At 42.9% G+C, this 24,577-nt stretch overlaps 1 protein-coding gene across 7 annotated transcripts; it reads right to left on the bottom strand.

Annotated features, from left to right (window-relative positions):
• Positions 1-877: 877 nt before the first annotated feature.
• On the bottom strand, positions 878-24,463 carry ASTE1 (asteroid homolog 1). 7 transcript variants are annotated; one of them, XM_043474415.1, is made up of 7 exons: positions 23,938-24,463; positions 23,281-23,452; positions 21,814-23,136; positions 14,536-14,746; positions 12,610-12,799; positions 2,858-2,908; positions 878-2,644 (listed from the first exon to the last, which is right to left on the bottom strand). In XM_043474415.1, the coding sequence occupies exons 3-7, from the start codon at positions 23,116-23,118 to the stop codon at positions 2,374-2,376; spliced, it is 2,028 nt and encodes a 675-aa protein (XP_043330350.1). In that variant the 5' UTR covers positions 23,119-23,136; positions 23,281-23,452; positions 23,938-24,463; the 3' UTR covers positions 878-2,373. The 7 variants fall into 7 exon arrangements, with proteins under 7 accessions (XP_043330350.1, XP_043330353.1, XP_043330354.1 ...); XM_043474418.1 differs by having other exon boundaries at positions 2,508-2,644; positions 2,822-2,908; positions 23,938-24,461; XM_043474419.1 differs by lacking the exons at positions 878-2,644; positions 2,858-2,908 and adding an exon at positions 9,514-10,008 and having other exon boundaries at positions 21,814-22,047; positions 22,402-23,136; positions 23,938-24,460.
• Between the last annotated feature and the right edge of the window lie 114 nt (positions 24,464-24,577).

Here is a 24,577-nt window from a genome sequence, read left to right as displayed (position 1 = left end):
TCCATATACTTAAAGCTATCGTTTTTCCAGTAGTTATGTATGGATGTGAGAGTTGGACCATAAAGATAGCTGAGAATTGATGCTTTTGAACTGTGGTGTTGAAGAAGACTCCTGAGAGTCCCCTGGGCTGCAAGGAGATCAAACCAATCAATCCTAAAGGAAATCAGTCCTGAATATTCACTGGAAGGACTGATGTAGAAGCTGAAGCTCCAATATTTTGGCCACCTGATTCGAAGAACTGACTCATTTGAAAAGACCCTGATGCTGGGAAAGACTGAGGGTAGGAGGAGAAGGGAATGACAGAGGGTGAGATGGTTGGATGGCTTGATGGATATGAATTTGAGCAAGCTCTGGGAGTTGGTGATGGACAGGGAGCCTGGCATGCTGCAGTCCATGGGGTCACAAAGAGTCGGACACGACTTTGCAATTGAACTGAAGTAAAGCGATAGGAATCTAGAAAAATGTAGTGATGAACCTATTTGCAAGGCAGGAATAGAAAATAAATAATGGTACGGACTTACAAATACGTCCTTGTGGACACAGTGGGGGAAGGAGAGCTGGGATGAAGTGAGAGAGTAACATTGACATATATACACTCCCATGTGTAAAACAGATTGCTGGTGAGTACCGGCTATGAAGCGCAGGAAGCTAAGCTTGGTGCTCTGTGATGACCTAAAGGGGAGGGGTATGGGGAGCTGAGAGGGTGGCTCAAGCAGAGGGGGTGTATATATATACATAGGACTGATTCACATTGTTGTAGAGCAGAAACTAACACAACTCTGTAAAGCAGTTATTCTCCAATTACAAACACATTTTAAAAAAGTAAAGCGATAAATGAATGTAAACTCAGCTTTGAGCGAGTAAGATACTTTTTGAAAGTAATTTCTTTAGTTATTAAGAATTATGGTTAGTGAGTAGAAAACAGTGCTGATTTTGTTTGTTTGCATTTTACTCACAGTTCTTTGGATCTCTAACCTCATATCTCACACACACTGTTCCAACACAATCCACTTACTGGTCTTTTTGGACAGTAGTTCTTCAACTTGAAATCCTTTTTGCTCTGTTTTAATTTGAGAATCAGAGATTTTACCTGTTCTTCAAAGCCCAGTTGAAGAGCCAACCAGGATGGCCTTTCCAGATGGCTCTAAAGGAATGTGTATGTATGTGTGTGTGAGGGGTAAATACCGGTTAGAATAAATGCAGACATAAGTTTGGGTATACAATTGTGGGATTTTATTTTTTTGAAAGCATTAAAATTTTTTAAGTCCAAGCCACTTAAGTGATTATCACTTAAGTGATAAATGCAGATAGAAATTTGCTATAATCTTCTCTTTTTATTCAGAGTAAGTTTAGGTGCTGGAAGTTTGGGTAGGAAAACATTTTGAGGCTTTAGTTTGGATCCTTATAAATCCCTCTCTGATGCAGACCTGCCGGCACTCCCACGGACCTGAGCGTGTGGGGCCTGCCGTGCCTGCGCTGCTCCAGGCGGGCAGTGTGTCCTGTGGGGATCACAGGACGCACCCGGCTCTGCCATTCTGATCCCTTTGTGTGTGAGTCTAGCCAAACTGGCAGACACCCTGGCAGAGGCCCATACGTCTAGGTGGCCCCATGGCTACTGGCCTGGCTGAGCTGCCTTCATACATCAGCCCCAGTTGCCCCATCACCATTATTTCTTCAGCAGTAACTGCATTCTTCTACTTAGATAAGGATAGAAATCATATCTCACAGTATTAAGAGCACACAGTGTGGGAAATTTGTTCTACATGACCCTAAAGATCTATTTTTGTTTTCTGAGTATTTTCAGCTTTTGAATTAAAAAAAATGCTCTTTGATAAAGGTTTTTTTTTTTTTTTTAAAAAAAACCAATTCACTCAGCTATATTAAAGTACTTTTCTATTGAGGCTTTCCCTGTTATACAGTTAGAAGTGACAATTTGGTGTCATCTGTGGTTATAAAATACCATAATGCCTTGCCCATGTGCTCTTTTTCATCAAGTCTGCACCTTAAAAGCCAATATGAAACAACTGGTTATGAGAGTCTCACAAAATATTATCTTTGAGAAATACATAGCAGGCCCCAACCAAATGGCAGAAAAGTGTATGCTTGATAAAAAAGATATGACAGATTTCATATTGAAGCATTGCTAGATGGATTTTAGGGAGTTATAAATGAGTGTGTCTTCATGGTCCTTTATCATATTCATCCATACAGTTGCATAATATAACTGCATTGGAATTTATAAGCATCTTTCTTCATGGAACAGGTCTAGATAGATAGCCCATGAATTAGAGGTGTTAAAAATTAAGAGAAACTGTTTAATGTCTTCCTAACTTACCCACATAGGGCTGTTAATTTAGTGTAGGGGATGAGAGACTATGGCCCACAAATTTTATTGGCACACAAGTACTCACATTTACTTCCATATTGTTCACCACTGCATTCATGTTGGTCTTTCATAGAAGGTTGCCTCGGATGTAGCTGTTCACAAAGAGCAGAATAAGGCCTCTGCAGTGTGTTCAGTGGACCAGAAAGGAGGTGGCATCGATTTTCTCTACGCTCCAGTCTCAACAAGGTATTCTGTCTGAAATGGATGCAGCTGATACCAGATTTGCTGTCAGTGACTCCTGGGTCTCCACTAAGGCTCCTATTTGTGGAAGAAGTCAGAGACAGTCTGTTCTCAGAACGTCATCAACAGGAAGGACGTGGCAGCCGTTACTGGTCCACCTCATCACCAAGGCTCCCTCTGAGAATGGGCTGGAGTGTTCTGATCTGTGGTCCCATCAGAGTTACGCTCTTCAACACACACACACCCCCCACTCACCTAAGCTACTATTGCAGAGTCTGCTCTTCTGTTTACCTGTCCTCCTCAACCCCTTGGAGGGACTTCCTTCTTGTCAGCTGCTTCCTCCTAACACAAACACAAAGACATGCGTCATTGTTTGAGCAGGCTGAAGTATATTATTCAAAATATAGTATCAGTCCAGTCTCAGAAAGAACATTCTAAACCAACATATTTGCACAGTATATTGCTACAGTAAAGTTATGACAGGATTTCTTAGTGAATTCCCCTTGGCTGTCCGACCTACAAAATAGCTTTGCAAAATGATTTATGATGATCATAGTAGGGTCAGTGTCTTTAAAAAAAACTTGCATAAATCTGGGAGCTTACAGAACTATAGTGCTTTGATTGGGACTTGGATTTGTGAATGTCACCATTCCCAGGTTTCAGTACCAAACGCCCCCTGCCTACCTTTTTTGCCTCTTGTTTTTCTCAGTTTTGGGGGGCTAGACAGGAACTGTCAGAAGCTTGCTTGCTTAATGGCATCCTTCCTAGAATCTCAACTATTACAGTTCTCTGATTATAACAGTTGTTGTTCAGACACCCAGTTGTGTCCAACTCTTTCCGACCCCATGGACTGCAGCATGCCAGGCTTCCCTGTCTTTCACCATCTCCCAGAGCTTGCTCAAACTCATGCCTGTTGGGTCCGTGATGCCATTCAGCCATCTCATCCTTTGATGGCCCCTTCTCCTTCTGCCCTCCATCTTTCCCATCATCAGGGACTTTTCCAATGAGTTGTCTGTTCACATCAGATAACCAAAATACTGGAGCTTCAGCATCAGTCCTTCCAGTGGAATGATTCAGTGTTGATCCCCCTTAATATTGACTGGTTCAATCTTGCTGTCCAAGGGACTCTCAGGAGTCTTCTCCAGCACCACAGTTCGAAGGCATCAATTCTTTGGCGTTCTGCCTTCTTTATGATCCAGGTCTCACAACCGTATGTGACCACTGGGAAGACCATAGCCTTTACTATACAGACCTTTGTTGGCAGAGTAATGTGTCTGCTTTTCAACATGCTGTCTAGGTCTGTCACTGCTTTCTTGCCAGGAAGCAATCATCTTCTGATTTCATGGCTGCAGTCACCATCCACAGTGATTCTGAAGCCTAAGAAAAGGAAACCTGTCACTACTTCCACCCTTTCCCCTTCTTTTTGCCATGCAGTAATAGGGCCGGATGCCATGATCTTAGTTTTTTAATATTTAGTCTTAAGCCAGCTCTTTTCATTCTCCTCCTTCATTCTCATCAGGAGGCTCTTTCATTCCTCTTCGTTTTCCCATTAGAGTGGTATCATCTGCATATCTGAGGCTGTTGATGTTTCCCTCACCTATCTTGATTCCAGTTTGTAACTCATCCAGCCCAGCATTTCTCATGATGTGTTCAGCATATAGGTTAAACAGACAGGGTGACAGCAGACAGCACTGTTGTACTCCTTTCTCGATCTTGAACCAATTGGTTGTTCCATAGAGGGTTCTAACTTGCTTCTTGACCTGCACATAACGTTTCTTAGGAGACAGGTAAGATGATCTGTATTGTGGTATTCCCATCTCTTTAAGAGTTTTCCAGTTAGTCATGATCTACACAGACAAAGGCTGTAGCATAGTCAATGAAACAGAGATTTTTCTGAAATTCCCTTGCCTTTTCTACAACCCAGCAAATGTTGGCAATTTGATGTCTAGTTCCTCTTTCTTTTTTAAAGGGACTACAATAGTATAAAATACTTATTGGAGATATTTGTAAACAGAGGAGGAGGAAAACATTTCATAATCTCAACATAATCTCAACACTCAAGGACTTTAATTTAGGCTTCTCTCTATTTAAGCACCTAAAAGCTATGTTTAACTTAACATATCCACCAAGGTTTCCCTGGTGGCTCAGTGGTAAAGAATCCACCTGCTAATGCAGGAGACGCAGATTCAATCCTTGGGTTGGGAACATCCGCTGGAGAAGGAAATGGCAACTCACTCCAGTATTCTTGCCTGCGAAATCCCATGGGTGGAGGAGCCTGGAGGGTTACAGTCCCTGAGGTTGCAAAAGAGTTGGACACGACTTAGAGACTAAAAAACAGCAACAGTCCACAACAGAACCCCCAGCTCCCTCATTTTCAACTCCACCCCGTGATATAGAAATACTGAATGACAGCTGAATAGGAAAGCTGAAAATAAGGTTTCTTCTTTTTAATGAAAAAAATGCTGTGTTGTTATGGCAGTTTAAACAGTGATTTATAGCAGTTCTCATTGGTATTTTATTAACTCCATTTTTTTAGAGTAATATTAATATGTATTTACTCAAAAAAGAGGTTTCCATAGCAGAACAAATTCACTTTTAATAAGTAGATTAATCCACCTATTTTGAAATAGAGCTCATTACTCTGCATCCATGGCAGCATGCATTGAGACACTGCAGAGTAGACTTGTTTTTACTGTCAACATCCTTTGATTTATTCCCTTGTTACAAGGAACACACATAAACCAGACATAGGAAGATGGGGAGGGCGGTGATGGCTGGATACACACACAGCAATTTTTCAAGAAGAATAAGCACTTCAGTTAATCCTCCAAAAAGCCCTCATTATATATATATATATCAACATGTGTGAAAAGTCTTTCCAATCTTGTATGCTAGCTCATGTGATGGTTATAATGTTTTCACACAGTCAAATGATTCAGTCTTACAAATTATAAAAAATCCAGTATTGATACATTCTTACTGTTCTGTTTCATTTTTTGCAAAAACATTCCTAGGTATTCCTTGATCCTAATGATAGTGGGTTATATTGTACACAGAAATCTCCCAAGTATCTCCTAAAGTGATAATGGGAAAATTTCTTAGAATATATACAATTTAGCTATTTTAATCAAAACTTTAGCTATATTAATCAAATACCTAAAATGTTACCTATACTAGTTAGGAATAAAAGTGATTGCATGTGGGGGAATTCCCTGGTGGTTCCAGTGGTTAGGACTTGGCACTTTCACTGGTGTTGCCTGAGTTCAGTCCCTGGTTGGGGAACTAAGATCCCACAAGCCACATGGTGAGGCCAAAAAAAAAAAAAAAAGTGATTGTATGTGCATATGTAACATATGGAATTTCTCTCCCTGAACACCAAATCCATTGAAACTAGCTGGAACAATTCTCCATGTTTTACCCCTTCATTTCTTTCACCCATTTTAACAGACTGGTACACTGCCTGGGGGCAGTCCATGCCTTTGAAATTTAAAATGCTCTTCCTCAGCAGGAAGTTCTCATCTTAGAATTATTACAGCTAGATGGGCTTGAATTATAGCATTATTCAGACCTGGGAAGAAATGCTAAAGCAACGTATCCTGTATGGCTCAGAAAGCTGTTGCTACGTGGAGAGCCATCTTTTTAATGGACATCTCTCCTAAAGAAAGAGTATTTCATTTTAACCTGGTATAAGTACAGAATCATTTCTTGCTGCCCTGATTGAAATGCACCAATGAAAGACACTGAGATAAATATTGAGTACTCCACTAACACCGCACTAAGAATCCAGGGTCACTGTGTCTGAAGTCAGATACTAGTGAGAGTTTGTCCTTTTACAGAAGTGGAATTATTTCTCCTGGTCTTGCACGTGATTCCTGGGGGCTGCCTGGTTCGTGGTGTGCAAACCAGTCAAATAGCATGTGCTAGAGAGCAGTGCTCAGGAAGCCTCTGGAAGCCTCACTATGTGGGAGACTGTTTGGTCTCCTTAGGGTTATGGAACAGGGCCAGGATATAACCTTTGCAGCTGTTACCAGGAAAAGGTAACACTTGCTCCTAATTTTCTCGTCTCTAAACACGTCCTGAAGTCTTTCAAATTGGGTTTAAAAACACTACAGAAAATTCCTCGATAACAAGAAAAAAGGACAGAAGCAGCACGATTCTCACACAGGGCCTGTTCCTTCTGGTCTTTATTCATTGTTTCCTGGAGTTGAGCTTGGCTGCTGCTTCGCACCCTCCCAGCACTTCTCCACTTTCCAGTGTGGCTTCGGCCTGGCAGCTCTGCTAAAGCTGCGCTCATGTTCTCACGTCTTGCCCTTCTCAACTCAGACGCTAATTTAACAATGTTGACCTGCTTTGCCTCTGCAAGAGTCTGCCATGAGCTCTGGCAGCCACTGGTTTCACGATGCCTTGTTTCTGCCCAGCACCCTCATTTCTCCCAGAGCCCTTGCTTTGCTCTTGGCTTTCAGGGGTGGATTTAATAATAGCTGTCATTTGTGGCATGTTTTTAGTGCTGGCCACTGTGCTAACTAATTTAAAAGTACACGTCATTTTATCCCTTGGACAACAATGTGAACTATTCTGATTCCAGTTTTACAGATAGGGTGTGTGTGTATGCTCAGTCGTGTCCAACTCTTTGCAGCCCCAGGAACTGTAGCCCACCAGGTTCCTCTGTCTATGGAATTTTCCAGACTAGAATACTGGAGTGGGTTGCCGTTTCCTACTCCAGCAGATAAGGTAACTGAGACATAGTCATTGGTTCATTTATTTTATTCACAAAAGAGGGAAAGATAATTGTAAGATCTTTCTAGCTTCTAAAACTAATTGGTTTGAGTTAGAAATTCAAATATGAAATTAATTTGAATTCCTTTTTTGTTGTTATTAAGACCTTTATATTTATAGGATATACACATTCAACTTTCCACATCCACATATCTCAAAAAGGACTTGTACAAAAGTTTAATCACGGCTAAACAGAGGACAACTTCATATTATAGTGTGTTTCTCTCCAGCTTTATTCCTAAAATTTATTGATCTTAGCTGTCCAAAGTTCTTTTTATTACTTAAATTGCTAATTGAAGACGTAACATCCCCAAAGACTCAAGTGAAATTTCAGTAGCTAGAACTAAATTGAAAGAGCAAGGTCTAAAGACTTGATTAAAAAACATAGGAAACAGGTTTTCCAAGTGGAGTACGTGACGTTCTACACGTGCTCCCAGCCCCTCCCGTACTTCCTCTGAATCACATCCCTCTCTCACAGCCAAGATCAAAAGCCACGTCTAAGAATCCTCAGGTTTTGCCTCCTCGTCCTCATGGCTACTCTCTCCTGATTGTAGCCTTCCATCCGTTACTTTGCCATTTTGCATCTGATGAACTGCATCATAAAATGTTCTCATTATTTCACTGTCTCACCTCCCCCTGCAGCTCACACAAGTATGACTTTGGGGGTCAGGTACTATGTCATATTTCTTTGGTAAACCCCCGGGGATGTACTGTGGAGCACTTGTGACCTCTTGCTTAATATACACAGGAGAAGATACATACCAGAGTAGGTAACTTTCCTGAATTCTCAGAGTAAGAGTTAATGGACATTATTAGATTTTAACTTGACTGCAAGGCTAGATAGTTTCAAGTGAATGGCCCTAAATTCCAACAGTGAAAGAAAGGAACCTGTTTTCTTATGTCTCCTGAAAGAAGGAAGGCTCCTTCGATTGAAAAATTCCTGTTAATGAAAGAAAAAGGTAAATGATACAATTCAATTTTGAATTGTAGCCCTACACAATTAAATTATGTAGCCCTATACTCTTCAGTTTGGGGCCTATCAAATCAGTACACTTGCCAAAGCAGAACTGGGAAAGAGTGCTTTTTCATGCAAGGTTGGTGGTTTTAAAAAGCAGCACAATATTGTAAAGCAATTATCCTCTAATTAAAAATATTTTTAAAAAAGCAGTGTTGATGATAAGTCGGGAAATAAGACACTGCTACTAGTGTAATTTCTCCACTGGCCCCCAGCTCCAAGAATCAAGGATTTTGATATGACAGAGATCTTACATGCTTGCATAACCCAATGAAACTATGAGCCATACTGTGCAGGGCCACCCAAGATGGATGGGTCATAGTGGAGAGTTCTGACAAAACGGGGTCCACTGGAGGAGGGAATGGCAAACCACTCCAGTATTCTTGCCGTGAGAACCCCATGAATAGTACAAAAATAACTGAAGATAGGCCTGCTCAAAAAAACAGCTGAAGCCACATTTAGCTGCTGACGGAATATAGCAATGAGACAGTAAAGACAGCAGGAACACCATTTGCATGAATAGATAAAAAATTAAGGTTGGAGTATACTCTCAGATCTTGCCCAAATATATTCATTCCACTTGCTTTTCTACTTTCAATTCTTTATTTAGAACTGGCCATGTCTTTACCGTTCTGTAGGTGTTTCTAATGTTGGTAGCCTCTCGTGTGTTCCAGAGCAGTGCCTTTCAAAGTCTTGACTGCAGTCCACAGTAAGAAGTTGCACAATCCACGATATGTGTATCTGATAATTTCATTTAAAAATGCTGGCTATGACATCAAATTACTTGCACATCCCATTACCGGGATGCTGTTTCTTCTATTGTTGGGACCATTACAGTTTCAATTTCTGTTCTAAAAGTGCTCATCAGCCCTGCCATGGGCTCTTGTCAAAGTACTTAAGAGTCTCATTTTCTGTCTGGCTGCTTCTATCATCCAGGGCGTAGACCTTTCCTAATAAAGGATGAAGAAGACATAGTTGTAAAAAAGTTGTTTTAAATGATGGTAAGTCAGCTTCAGCTTATAGGAAGTAACTGACATAGGACTTCTGTTCCTTTTGAAAAAACATAGCTTGGACTGAGTTGCTGCAATTTGAAGACTATAGACTATTATTAACTTACTGAAGTGGAACGTGGCAAGTACAAACATTTTCACATGTGTTTAAGAAATACAAAAAGTTTACTTAAATCACTGTCAAAAGCAGAATACAAAATACTTTGCGATTCAAAGTACTGCATGTTTATCCTCTCACCGATTAATTCTAAAGAAAAACTCTTATCATTTCAATGGAGGTAACACAAATTCTTGATAAGAATTATATAACAGTTTATTCGAGCTCCGGGGCTGCCTCATTCTCCAAGGTCTCCACCATCAACAGCTCAAACCGATTGCTTCCTTCATGCCAACTCCTAGCGTTCAGGGTGGTTCCCACTCTGTTCTCTGACGAGCTGATACCTGATTTCTTCTGCTTTCTTCTTTTTGGATTTAATCTACCCTTTGGTAGGAAGAGTTCAGCAGGGGCGCAGGACCTTGTGGCGTTGAACAGATGTCCGTAGAGTTGCTGGGCCTCAGGACACAGGCGCAGGAGGCTCTCCACCGAGGCCGACGTCAGCAGCTGCCGGCACAGCCCGTGCACCAGGCTCCCGCTGTACAGTCTGCTCAGGGAAGAGGAGAGGGGGTCACTACAGCCGAGGCTCCCGCACTGGGACGGCTGTCACTGACGGGGCTTCAACAGATGCATCAAATACGAGAGCACTGCCTCTATAAACTCATTATTACTTACTCAAGGACAGTCTGCTTCTTGAAAGAAGGAACTGGATTGTTACCACGCTTACTTCTTGGTAATACTTAGAACTTTTAATCTACAAAGTAAATGATGGGTGCTTGCTGGTTGTGCAACTGGCCCCAGCTTGAGCAGGTCTCTTAACACTTCAAAGAAAAGGAGTTAAAATGCCTCTGATTAAACAAACAGGCTGTTGAAATACGAGAAAATTTAATTGCATCATTTGTGAGGTCATTGGTTCACTTGGATTAAAAACTCCACAAATACAAGCTGAGATGAAACTGGAAGCCACAGATTTAATATATAACTTACTGCCAGGGTTGATTGGTACCTTAGCAACTGATGGGAGACCCACCATTTATTTAGTATAAATCATCACTTAAAGAGCCTTTGATGCTGAGATGCAGGAACAACTCTGCTGAAATCACCATTAAGGGAACTGTTTCTGCTGTTTTAAATGGATCCGTGGTCACTAGAGAGGATCCAGTCAAGGATGGCCAAAATTATTAAAGGAAAGGAATAAAGAATCCATAGGTCAAAGGGCAATTAATCTTATTTGGTAGAAAGTTCCAGGGTATATTAATGTAATAGGGGCCTGGCTGGGTTGGAAGGTTTGTGTGGCCAGCTGTGATTGCTGGGGGCCTGTGGGGGCAGCTGAGGCCCAGGTGCTGTCAAGCTGGCAGGCGTGATGGGCCGACATGCTGGCAGCGAGAGCTTCGGGCACTGCACTCACGAAACGGGAGGGGCAGGCGCCTGGGCCTCAGCACAGGAGAGGTAGCCAGGTGGTTAGAGGTCCTGCTCTGTCAACAGTCAGGGCCGCAGGGGTGCCAGGACAATGTGGGGACAGGTAGATGGCAGTGTTTTCCGAATCCCAGGCTGAGGACTGGCTGGGCAGGGCCTGGGGTCCTGGTCCTGAGTGCACTGGCAGCTGAGATCTGCCTCTTGAGCCAGGCCTGGGTGGGAGGGCCGACTGGGTGCTGGACGAGCGCTCCTGGGCAGGGGACTGGCCCACACGAGGACCCTCTGCTCTTAGCCAGGGCCTGGACCTCAGAGGATGAAAGTCAAGCCTTGGGGCTTTGAACAAGTAAAATGAGGGGTAATGCCATTGCTTTACTTAAGGAATTAGGTGTTAAAAGCCACAAGGAAGCAAGGAAACAGAACTTAATGTCTCCCCTTCCCTATCTCAAAACAGAGAATAACAACTGTTTTGTTAGGAGTGTACAGGAATATCAGGACCTGACCAAGAACAAAGGATCTGACCCCAAGAAGTTTGCAACAACTAACCATGCCCTCCCTCCCTTTTCCTATAAAAGGGCTTTGCTGAAAGCTTTTGGGGGAATTTCGGGTTTTTAAGGCACAAGCCCCCCATCTCCTTGCATGGCCCTGCAATAAACTTTTCTCTGCTCCAAACTCCAATATTCTGGTATCGTTTGGCCTCACTATGAGTCAGGCACACAGACTTACCTTCAATAACATTAACAACAGTCTTTACTGCTAGGAAGCTTTGAACTTGAAACATTTCAAGTCATACCAGCATATATGAAATGCCTCCATATAAAACTCATTTATTCAACAAATACGTGAGTACTTACTGAATGAATGCGAGGCTCTGGGGCTATAACAGTAAACACAGCAAGCAAGTCCTTAGCCCTCCCAGGGCTTATAATCAACTGCAGAGATATATGTAACTGCAAGTCTATTTTCTAACCATCTCCCTTTTATCTTTCTCACTCACTCCCTCAAATATACAAATCACTCAGATGTCCAGTCTATTGATCCTACCACCCTTTTAACTGGCCCACAGCCTACTGCTAGCCTTTTCTTACACATTTTACACTCCACAGTCAAGCGTTAACCCACTTCCTAGCATGCAGGCTGTCTCTCCCTTCTTCGTACTTGTCTGGCAAAATCAAAGCCCCAGACAAAAAAATCCACATAAGCATCTAATAGTCACATCACTAAAAACTCTGTGACAACAGACTTTTTAGATGTTTTGCTCGCTACACCCTAGCACAGAGTAAATATTTACTATCTGAATGAATGAATGAATAATAATATGCCAAGTGGTAAGAAATGCAAGTACAAAGACAGAAGAGCAGCAGGACTACAGAGACTGGAAGTAGAGAACGTTCCAGTAAGATCATCAGAAAAAGCCTTCATACTGTGATATCTGAAAGAAATGAGGGGAAGAGTTACACTTTACCGACAACTGCCTCTCATCTTTACTTTTACTTTAAGGAATTGATTTTTTTTTTTTTAATTTGGAAAGCTTAAAAAAAATCATGGAAACTTTCTTTGGAAATACGGAAATAATTTAATATTTTTTAAGCTTAGCATTATAGTTCTTCAGCTATAACAGTGATCCATGACCAATGATACTAAATTTGATTTCGTTAAAAAATCATCTTTGCTTTAAATGTAAATAGCACTTTGACATGTGGCCACCTGAACCGGTTTCCTGGTATGTACTTACCGAGTCAGGTCCGGCTCCGGGAGAGGCATGGATAGCAGCTGGTTGAGATACAGCCCCATCTGCAGGCAACACTGCCACTGACAGAAGACGTGGGCCGTGTCTAAGTCCAGCCGTGTGCCTGGGGCTGCCTTCACTCTCTGCAGCTCTTCACACAGCGTCTCAGCACCGCCGCCCCGCACAGCTTTCTCCTCTGGACAAGACACACAGCCCAAGGGCAGTATTTCCAAAAACACTGTATCATCTTGCAATATTTTTCCATACATAAAACTTCAGATTCCATAAAGAAAAAAACTAGTTTAAATAACCAAAATGCTTTTCTTTTCTGGCTCTTTGCTATTTTCATGTCAATGTAAAAGCCTTTCAACATATAAACTGAAATATTTATACTGAGATGCCTTTTTAGTGACAACCTAAATTTATTCAACCCCAAGTTCTTTACTCTTCCTTAAAATAATATTTCTTCCTCTGATCTACTACCTGCCCTTAAACATTTGAACTCTCCAAACCCTAAATCTGTCTCTGAAAAACACCAATTACTATGAAAAATCCCATTCTCTTTCACCAAATTTCCTCAAAGAAACAGTTGTGTGTTCAAAACACGCTTTAACTTCTGTTTTATGGGGAGAAAACAGAAGTAAGACTCTTAGAGAATCTGGCAAGTCATCCACCTGCTCAGTGTTGAAGGAAAAGCAGCAACCACCCCAGGAGACCTGCCTGTGCCCAGGTCCACACGCAGCCTGCCCTCCAGACCAACTTGGAAGGGAGGAAAAGGAGGCCCACCTTTCAGCAATGAGCGAGCAGCAAGGCCCTGAGCCTGCCTGCGGTGGGGGGGCGGTCCACATGCCTCAGAGAAAACAGACAGACCCTTGACATGCCCCTTCTGCTGGACTGAGGCAGAAACCTAATAGGCTGGTACTCTGACAATCTTCTTAAGCTATGTTTATATTCACTGGGGGGAAACACCCTAACTTCTGTCCTAACTGGTAGTGGGCCGGAACTTACTTGCTTTGCAGTAGTCTCTTCTGACAGCTGCTCTCACACCCTGGGGTGTCCTGGAGTCTGTGTTGGCTCATCGTTTCATGAACTTAATTTAAATAGCAAATGTCAGAGTAGTGCTGTCCAGAACCTCCTGCAATGATGGGAATGTTCTACATCTGTGCTGTCCAGTATAGAAGCCTCTAGCCACTTTGGCTCTGGGGCATTTGAAATGTGAGTTCATTGAGAAGCTGAATGTTCAGCTTTAAATAGCCACATGTGGCTCACAGCTGTCATGTTAGATAGTGCTGTTCCAGAGTGTGACAACTATTATACATGTTGGATAAAGGTCATAATCTTGTACAAAGAGTAATTTCATTAGAGGATTGACAGGCTCCAATGCTTCAGTATTTATTTCACCTGGTGTTTAAATGAAGATGAAAGTGCCTCAAAGTGTAGTTCTCTAATAGAAATTACTATTTCTGCCATCATTAACTTATGTACTAACAGAAACTTGCAGTGGAGGAAAAAAAAAACAAAAATAACAGCACAAGCATTAACTGTTACTGTTATTGTAGGTGTTCAGAAGTTCCACTAACGGGCAATGTGACCTAAGTCTCCAGGGGAGATGCTGCTGCCCCACGGAAGAGGGACCGGGAACACGGAGTACAAAATGCACGTGATAGTCATGCTTTCAAGACTCAGCCTCAGGTGCTGGGGGGCAGGCGGGGGAGGCAGCATCAGCACATCTTCACTGCTGTGCCCTTGGGGTCAAGGCACACGTGGTGCTCAGGAAGACTGATCAAGGAATCAGAGATGTCTGGGTGCCCCACTTCTAAGTTCTGATACAACTGATGGAAGTGAATAATCCGGGAACTCTTGTTTGTTTCAACTGTTGACTATATGCACATAACTCATGAAGACACACTCCTGGAACATGCAGATACCTACCTGGGCTGCTGACCATGGCACGCAAGGGCCCCAGCAGCATCCCCAGCAGCAGGGCCTGTAGGTGATGCAGCTTTAGTGTGGCCTCTGCGTGCTGCACCCAGTAGCAGCTGACAGCGACAGGCAACTTCAGCGCGGCAGGGACTGGGTCCAGGAGGCTCTGTTTCACCTTCAGCGTTTCTAACAGAAGCATCTGCCGGCTAGCCAAGGAGAGCTGAAAACACACACCAGACATTCTGAAAGTTACTTTGGGGAATGTCTTTTTTTTTTTTTTTTTCTAGTATGAAGACACTTTCATGCATACGAAGCTAGGTCAATTTCTTATCTTCCTGTGGAAAAAAAAATCAGCCCCACTTAAAGCATTTAGAACCTTCATGAGGGGTGGCGTAAGTTTGGTGACTGGCTGGACGTGCCGTCGTCCTTGTTTGCGTCAGTCCACGCCCCAGTCCACACCCCGTGTGGGCTGCTGGTTATCTTCACTGTGCCTGTCATCTGGGAAGCTAGTGAAAACAATCCTCAGGCCCCATCCCTTAAAACTGATTCAGTAAATCTGAGGGGAGCCCAGAAATCTGCATTTGAACACTTCTACATTCAAGCCTACCCTTACCTGCCAGTGACTGTGCTGGCCCCGTTCTCCATGAGGGCATCACTGACCACCTCTGGAAGGCAGACTGGGACGACGTGCACCCTCTGCAGCATCCCACGCAGCCTTCTGTTTGTCCGGGTCCTGACTCAAATGTATGTCTTACTGTCTGTTTTCTCCCACAAGAGAATTGCCCCAGGATGGCCACTTCTAGTGGCGGGTATATTCCAGGGGAACAGGAATATTTAAGCACTGCCTGCATTCTGCTAGTAACTCACCACACCAACTTTTACTCCAAGTTTCACATAAAAGGAAGTAACAAGCTATGAGAGCTTCAGGCTTCTGGTCGAAATAATTTTAACTTAATGAATATCTTTTCTTCTTCTTTCTTTTCAATTTTTATTCTTTTTTAATTGAAGGATAGTTTTCTTAAGACTTAAGAAACATAAGGGACCTTGCAGGTCACAGAGTTTCACAGATAAGGAAATTAAGACTATTAAAAGAGAACCTCAGGGTAACTTCACCGCCAAACTCTGAGAGGAAAAATAATAGTTTGTATTACTGGTGTCTGCACAAAGCCAGAAAAGACTTCCTTCTTAATTTCCTGGAAAGATGAGACTGCCTGGCACATTTCTTGGCATATAATGCCTCGCCAGTAAGTAAATGTGTTGACAGCTGAAAATGGAGATGTTACCTTGAAGTAAAACACATTGTAACTGACATAACAGTTTCATTATCAATGTATGACAGCTTTCATACAATGATTTATAGGTACTGGTTTTAATAACTGAATACTCTGATGGAATTTTTTAAGTTAGAAGTACACAAAGTAGTTCACAGCACAGCCAACCACCCCTTTGGGAAGCAGCATTAATTACTCAAACTTAAATATATTCCTCATAATCTCCTAAACTGATAAAAGGACATACCAAGCAAAGCTAAGAAAATACATGAATTCTTTTCTGACATAATGCTTAAATTATTGAGTTCTCTAGCCAAGTTACAACTTTTATGAACCAAGAAGAGTCTGGGCTTTGACTTCAGACAGGTTCTCCCCTCACTAACTGCAGCCGTGAGTAAGTTTCTGAGCTTTTCTACAGTCAGGTCTGATCATCTGTATAATGGACACTAGGATGAATTACACAAGATGTTTCATAAGACTCACCCATCCATGTTCCCTTCCCAAAGGGGAACTGCTCTGCTCACAGCTCTTAAATCTAGTGAGGGTTCATCCCACGTTGACAAATCTGCAGAAGAAGCTGCCACAGAGGCAGAGGAGAGAGGTTGGTCTTGGCACACTGCCTTACTCTCCAAGAATGACCCCTTCCATCTCGCCTTACAGATAGCCTTTGAGGGTTCACTTGAATGGTGCTCTGTCCACCGCAAGTAACATGGCGAAAATGGAAACTCTATCCTATGTGGTTACTGTGGAAACTAAATAAGCGATTATATAAAGTTTCTATTACAAGAGCTGGCACAGAGCAGATGAAGTATTATTTTTTAAACTAAAAAAAAAAAATTATTTGACTGCATCGAGTCTCACTTGTGACATGCAGGCTTAATTGCAGCATGTGGAATCTTCCCGGACCAGAGATCAAACCTGCATACCTTGCATTGCAAGGCGGATTCCCTACCACTGGGCCACCAGGTAAATCCCAGGTGAAGTACTATTGCCACATCATGTTAAGCAAACCAAATGAACAGATACTATCACAAAGTTTCCATATGTGAACTTCACATCTCTGGAATCACATTTGCACCGATACCCTTTAGAATTATCGTGGGCTAATCAGAGCTAACAGCACTGAATTAGAATACAGAATTGACTGTGCCAATGGAAACCCAACTGACATCACTGCAGATACAACTAAAATCTCCCCTCACTTTGAATACAGGTACATGATGAGAATACCTGTCACCTCCACTGAGCCAGGAGTATTATCACACTGCACTCATTGACTCAACTTGGTTTTCAGGCAGGAAAAGTGTCCCAACCCCTGTGTCATGCTATATACACACACAAATATCAGTTCCAGATAGATTTCAGATCTAAATGTGAAAGGCAAAAATTTTTTTTATGACTTTGGAGCAGGCAATAAGTAGGTCACAAAAGTGATAGGCATAAATAATGAAATTTTAGAGTGTATTAAGAATTTCTGTTCATGAAAACATACTAGAGTGAAAAGACAATCCATAGTAAACTCCCCACAATGCATGTTATTTGATAAAGGACTTGTATATAGGAATAAACCAAAAAACAGGAATACGGAAAAGACTTTAAATAGAAGCTTAACAGAATATGCACACGGACAATGAACACATGAAAAGGGTTCAAATAAGTCATCAGAGAAATGCAAATTAACACCCATCAAATTGGCTAAAATGATGGCAACCATAAGAATAGCTAAAATTTTTTAAAAGGATAGAAGACACCAAGTAAGGGTAAAGGTGTAGAGTCAGAGGAATGCCCATAAACTGCTGGTGGGAATATTTATTGATGAAACCACTGTGCAAGAGCGCTTGGCAATCTCCTAGGCTGAACACACGTGTGTCTTACGTCCCAGCTGCTCCACGCCTAGTTGGCCTATAACCAGGAAGGGAGTAGCTGGGACGTATGACAATGTGAAATTGTCAGGTTCTGTTGAAATGTGACCATATTTTTACTAAATGCTGTGCACTCAGACGTTCATAGCACTATTCATAACAGCCTAAACTGCAAACTGCCCAAATGCCCATCAGCTAATAAAAAAAAATAGCTGGAAAAATCAATTGGGACATATTCCCTCAATGTAAAAACACACAGCAATGAGAAGTGAATGATCTGCAACTACACACAGTGATATGAATGAATCTCATTAATCTCATGAACATCATGTTGAATAAAAGAAGACAGATGATTTATAAAGTGTAAAAAGTAACTATTCAATGTTGTTAGAGATCAAGACAATGATTACAAGAGGTGAGGGAAAGAGTGACTGGAGCCACACTGGGGCAAGCAGGGGTGCTGATAATGAGTCTTCACCTGGGTTCTCCTTATGTGGAACTGTCAAGCTGGTCAGAACTCATCAAGGTATAAATTATCTGTGCACTGTGCTATGTGGACATACTCAGGGAAAGATGACGGGCAAAGAGGCAAAGGAAATATTTAGGGCTGATGGATGCACTCATTAGTTTAATTGTAGGATGGATTCACGGATGTAAATGTACATCGAAACTCATCAGCATGTGCACACTTAAAACAGACATTGCATTGTACATCAGTTACTTCTCAATAAAGCCATAGATTAAAAAAAAATGGCCTCCAACATTGCACCATTTATGTTGTGAGTAGAAATGTAATTTCAGCAACACATCCTTTAGAATGTTGCTGTTGGAGGATGGAGGGAATGAGAAGGCATCTTGAGACTGAAAAATGAGGCATGTGGCTCCATATAATCAGTGGATTGGTTTATTATTCGGTAACTCACTCAGGGTGGAATCAGGATCTGTTGGACAACAATCGATCAGAAGCATTTGCAGGGGCCATTGGGACAATTTATAGTTAACCTGGGGGTGGGTGCTTGGAAACAGGGTATGCATTCCTAAGTCAAAATTCATGAATGGGTAACTGGTCTCATGGGCATAGTCAGACTGCTTCAGAAAAGATTTCCATTGTTTGTGACTATCACAGCATAGAGGCCACCTGGTCCTAATGATTATTAAAAAGTCTCTATTAACCATAGAGCCCTTATGACAGAGGAGTGACTGATGGCCCTCCAATACACTCCTGGGAAGGGTCAGTGGAAGAACAGGAAGAGCTATAAGGATTCAGGACACCATCAGTCATGCTAATAGCCACACTGGTGCTAACTGCACTTTTTTTTTTATTGGTATGGGTAAAGTTTTAATAAATCCCTGTTTGGAATCTGACCTATGCTCAACTCTAGTCAGTTGTGCTACTTAACATGATGAGAATGTCTCTTGTAAAGTTGCATCTAGACTTAAATGATAAATGAATTGTACACACCAGATGTGGATGTCCAATCTTGGGCTTCCCTGAGCATGGTGACTTGTAATCAGGCATGTCCCTTGCAAGGGCCTCAGAATTTATGTATATGGAATTGTTACAAGAAATATTAGATCCTGTGGGGAAGCAGGCCAATGGGACTTTTTCCCTCTTTAATTGAGATATAATTCCCATGTCATAAAATTCACCCCTTTAAAATGGTTTTAGTTTATTTGTGCCATGGCATGCCTTGAAAGAGGAGAGTGAAAAAGTTGGCTTTAAAACTCAACATTCAGAAAACTAAGATCATGGCATCTGATCCCATCACTTCATGGCAAATAGATGGGGAAACAGTGGAAAGAGTGACAGACTTTATTTTTTCGGGGGGGCTCCAAAATCACTGCAGATGGTGAGTATAGCCATGAAATTAAAAGACGCTTGCTCCTTGGAAGAAAAGCTATGACCAACCTAGGCAGCATATTAAAAAGCAGAGACATTACTTTGCCAACAAAGGTCTGTCTAGTCAAAGCTATGGTTTTTTCAATAGTCATGTACGGATGTGAGAAGTTGAACTGTAAAGAAAGCTGAGTGCCGAAGAATTGATGCTTTTGAACTGTGGTGTTGGAGAAGACTCTTGAGAGTCCCTTGGACTGCAAGGAGATCCAACCAGTCAATCCTAAAGGAAATCAGTCCTGAGTATTCATTGGAAGGACTGATGCTGAAGCTGAAACTCCAATATTTTGGCCACCTGATGTGAGGAGCTGACTCATTTGAAAAGACCCTGATGCTGGGAAAGACTGAAGGTGGGAGGAGAAGGGGATGACAGATGATGAAATGGTTAGATGGCATCACTCACTCAATGGACATGAGTTTGAGTAAACTCTGGGAGTTGATGATGGACATGGAGGCCTGGCATGCTGCAGTCCATGGGGTCGCAGAGTCTGACACGACTGAATGACTGAACTGAACTAATGCCTGTGCCGTGCCACGTCATGCTAAGTCACTTTAGTCATGTGCGACTCTATGGATGTAGCCTGCCAAGCTCCTCTGTCCATGGGATTCTCCAAGCAAGAATACTGGAGTGGGTTGCCATGCCCTCTTCCAAGGAATCTTCCCGACCCAAGGATCGAACCTGGGTCTCTTAAGCCTTTTGCACTGGCAGATGGGTTCTTTACCACTAGCAATAAGAACGTGCAACCATCACTAATTCCTGAACATTTCATCACCCCAGAAAGAAACCTCTTCCTATTAGCAGTCATTCCTCATTGCCAAGAAGGCTCCTGGACCCACCGATGTGAATCCTATTCATCCTGCCTGAGCTGTTACCAATGGGGAGGCTAAGAGGGTTCCTAGTCACCTGTGTAGGCAAAGTGTAGGTCACCTGTGTAGGTCACCTGTCCAGGTCACCTGTCCAGCACCTATCCTGGGTTGGATGATTTTTGGTTGAGGGTGCTGTTCTGCCAAATATAAGATGTTCAGCCATATACTTGGCCTCTCCTAACTAGATGGCAGTAGCAACAGGCCTCTTCCCCAAGTACTACCAATAATCAAAACTGTCCCCTGACATTGCCAAGTGTCACCTGGGGGCAAAATCACCCCCCATGGAGAATCAATGGTGTATAATCTTGGGAGGACTCCAGCTCCTGATTCAAACCCCCGGGGATGCTGTCATGAGGTCCTATATCCTGGAGCTGACAGGCACTTGGAGTGGCCTGGGAGACTCCTGAGTCTGAATACTGAGTTGGATCTAATGTGCTTAGTCGCTCAGTCATGTCCGACTCTGTGTGACCCCATGGACTGTAGCCAGCCAGGCTCCTCTGTCCATGGGGTTCTCCAGGCAAGAATACTGGAGTGGGTGGCCATTCCCTTCTCCATGGGATCTTCCCAACCCAGGAATCGAACCCACATCTCCTGCATTATAGGCAGATTCTTTACCATCTGAGCCACCAGGGATCCAACCCCCCCCCCCCCCCAAGTAAGTATTGCAATTGGAATTGTGAATTTATCTGCATTTAATTTGTGAAGACAAGCAGCTTCATACCTATTTGTAATTTTTAATATATTTATGTAATAGTACTAAAAACAAAGTAAAGACAGGGATCCATGAGACTTTCTTTTAACTTGAAAAAGGGGTTGGTCTGCTATTCAGGTTTAAGCAACAATGAGTTAGGTTAAGACTCATGTTTTCAGTATCAAACTAAGCAAATCATCCTGATGCCATAAACCTCAACTCTAAAAAAAGGTTCTCATCAATAAACATGAAAAATTAGGCCCAAGTATCAGTATCAATTTTGTTAAATTGCAATTCAGTGCAGTCTGAGATATTAGTTATGCCTTTGGTCAAGGCCTGAAGGCAAACTTTCCTTTTTCTGCAGCTCAGAATTTTTTTCCCTTTCATTTCTAGTCACTAACTCCATTCTATTACTAGCTAGTTAACAACACTCCAGTAGTAATAACCACAAAGATAACACATGCTACTTAAATACGGTGGAAATGGTAAATTTGGTACTGAAGGATCTAGGTTTGAGGCCTAGCATGGATAACTTCCTGGCTGATGATTCACAGTTACTTACTTAGAGTCCTAGTTTTCTCAGCTACGAAATAGAGGAAATATAGCAACTGACCTCAGCTTGTTATATTGAGAACTAATACATATGAAAGCACTTTGTAAACTGTAATTTATAGAAATTGCAGTGGTATTACAAACACTTACCTCAGTCAATTTGCTTAGGTCAGAATGATCCTTGGGTAGTTCTACTGCATTTACAATTGATGTTTTGATATTTTTATTGATTCTTTCCACTTCGCTGAAAGTTGGAGGCTGAGGAGGCAGTGCATCCCAGGCCACATTACGCACATGTGGAGGAGCATTCACGAGGAGCCCATAGATGACTTGCCGGATGGGCAGAGAGATTCTGTGGGCGTTTGGTCGCTGCATGTTTTCCACCTGTGTGTGGAGAATGGTCCGTCTCAGCACCAGAGCATCGCTGATGAAAGGGGACAGCTGGCCCCTGGCTAAGGCCGCAAGCACCCACGGTGGTAAACCGGGATTCCAGGTGTCTGGGCAGGTGTAAGCACCATGCTGGAAGAAGTCCTGAAGCCTTCCCTGGGCCTGCAGGTACTCCTCCATGGAGGTGCACAGAAGTGCCTTCACGGTTCCTCGTTTCTTTTTGGGGAGATGGTTCAGAACGCTGTCTAACGCTTCGGTAGGGTCAGCAAAACGAGACAACCAATTTAGAAGTCCCAGCACCCGGTGATGTCTCCTACCCTTAGAACTGGCAGCCCCAAGAGGGAGTCGTACTTTACTCAAGAACGTCTCCATGACAGGCAGATTAACGTGGTCATTTCCACACAGGACTGCGAAAAGAGGCAGCAGCGTTTTGTTCATGTTGCCAAAGTGACAGCACAGCGCGTCGAGGAAAAAGCACTTGGCAGGGATGTAGCAGTCTTGTGTGCCCTTGATGGTGTTCATATTTCTCCACTGAAAGCCATTCAATGGGCAAAACCCACTTTTCAGGTCAAAAATGCAAAAGTCACTATCAGACGATAACACGGGGCAATTCCAGTGATTAGCAAGGGTCATGATGTCCCGATCTGCTTCCGAAAAGCACTGGACGAAACATACCTGCAGCTTGATCAGAACCTGTATGAACACCTCTCGGATGAGTAAGGGGCACACATACCCACCCCCGCCAACAGAAAGGGAATGGGCCATCTGGATCTTCTCCCTAGCTCGATCCTTTAAAGTGTTAAGCTTCTTATCTGAAATGTCACATCCTCCATCTAAGACAACATATGGACAGATTTTACAAGCAAATAGTGATTCAAAGAATTTTTGTACAACATCTGTAAAAGAATCATAGTCCCCTCCATACCGCAGCTCCAAGTTTGAATTGAAGTAAAGCCGGTGGAAGAGGGCATAACCGTCAATGATAATTTTTGTGTCTCGCAACTTAACATCAGTGAAGAACTCATTACTATGATCTTCTACAAAACTCATTAGTCCTCGGATACCCATGATCGTCTGAAGAATTGCCTATTTAAAACAAGAGAACACATTTTTAACTGATGTCACAGATGGGGAACAAAGTTACTGTTTCCAGCACCATCAATTGAATAGAAAAGGTTAGGAAGAAATCTTTAAATAGAACACATTAGGTGTTAGTACCTTAGCTCTTACCTAGATTCTGAGCCAACACCGCCTAGCTGAGTTCTTTTTCATTCTCTCTGGCTTTCCCCAAGTGTTACAAGGTACAAATTCAATGGTTTCGTGGAATCTGCTCTTTGGACAGGGATAGAGGCTACCGACGTACAGAACTTCTGCAGACTTTACTGCTGAGACAGTCATCATCCTACAACACAGAATATTTGTTTTGTGGGGTTAAAGGTCCTAAGCTATAGAAATGATAACCTCGATCGCTTAATAAATCAGAAAACATAGGCTTCAGTTAACTAGTGTGCAGGGTCCCTGATATGGATCCAGTTTTTCTATTTTGATAATCAGAGTCTGAGAATTTCTTTGAGGCCTTGGCTCAAGGGCCTGTCTTAATTAGCATAGTTCCAAGTTTCAAGCCGGGAGGAAATGAATTCTTCAGTTTCACCCTAACAAGGGACTCTTCTCATCTGTCTCTGCATATCTGCCAGATTACTGAACATATCCTTCCCCAACCAGCTAAGTCCCAGGATAAGAATTGCTAGTTTCCCCTTTGGCCTCAGGCTCCAATACGGCAATGCACGGTTACTAATGCTGTGTTTATTTAAAACTGTGAGATTTTGTCAAACATGGATTCTTTCTTTTGCGTTAGTTTTGATTTTTAAAGAAACTGTTAGAATTTACCTTGATTACAGAGTTTTGGGGCTTCCTCGTGCATTCAGTGCCCAACTCACTTCACCCCAGTATTGTCCCTGTGCGTCTCAACACCTTACCCTGTAGGGTACCTACTTCTCTGCAAGTCTGTCTTCTAAAGCAAATGAAAGTAGACACCACATTAACTCATCCCAGGCTAGTTACAGCATCTTGCAGAGTAGATGTACAACAAATTATTGTTGGATAGGAGGGCGCACAAAAGGTCTAGCTCCAAGTCCTCAAACACTGGCCTTCACACCCGGGCCCCAGGCCGGCAGCGGCCACCTGCTTGGTCCTCTGCGAGGACCCGTGGGAATCCGGCGAGAACTGGAGAACCTAGCAATTGAGCCAGACCGCCCGAGCGGAAACGGAAGTCTCCGCGTTTGACGTCACGGAGAGCCCGGTTCCCGGAAGTCAGTGGCGCAGACTCCGCGGGTTGTGAGGGGGTCTCTAGGCCTCGCGCCAGGTCATTCAGGAAGCACGCTCCGAATGGCTGCCGGTAGGCTAGGGTAGCAGGGCCCGCAAGACCCGCCTCCTTTTCCACGCCCACGTGGGTGTCTGCGCACACTTCCGCTTAAATGACCCGCTAGGGCCCGCCTCCGCAACTTCCCGGTGTGCCCCGCGCCTGCTT

Source organism: Cervus canadensis, chromosome 7 (genome assembly GCF_019320065.1).
Source record: "Cervus canadensis isolate Bull #8, Minnesota chromosome 7, ASM1932006v1, whole genome shotgun sequence".
Taxonomy (NCBI): Eukaryota; Metazoa; Chordata; class Mammalia; order Artiodactyla; family Cervidae; genus Cervus; species Cervus canadensis.
This window is presented reverse-complemented; position numbering and strand designations above follow the sequence as displayed.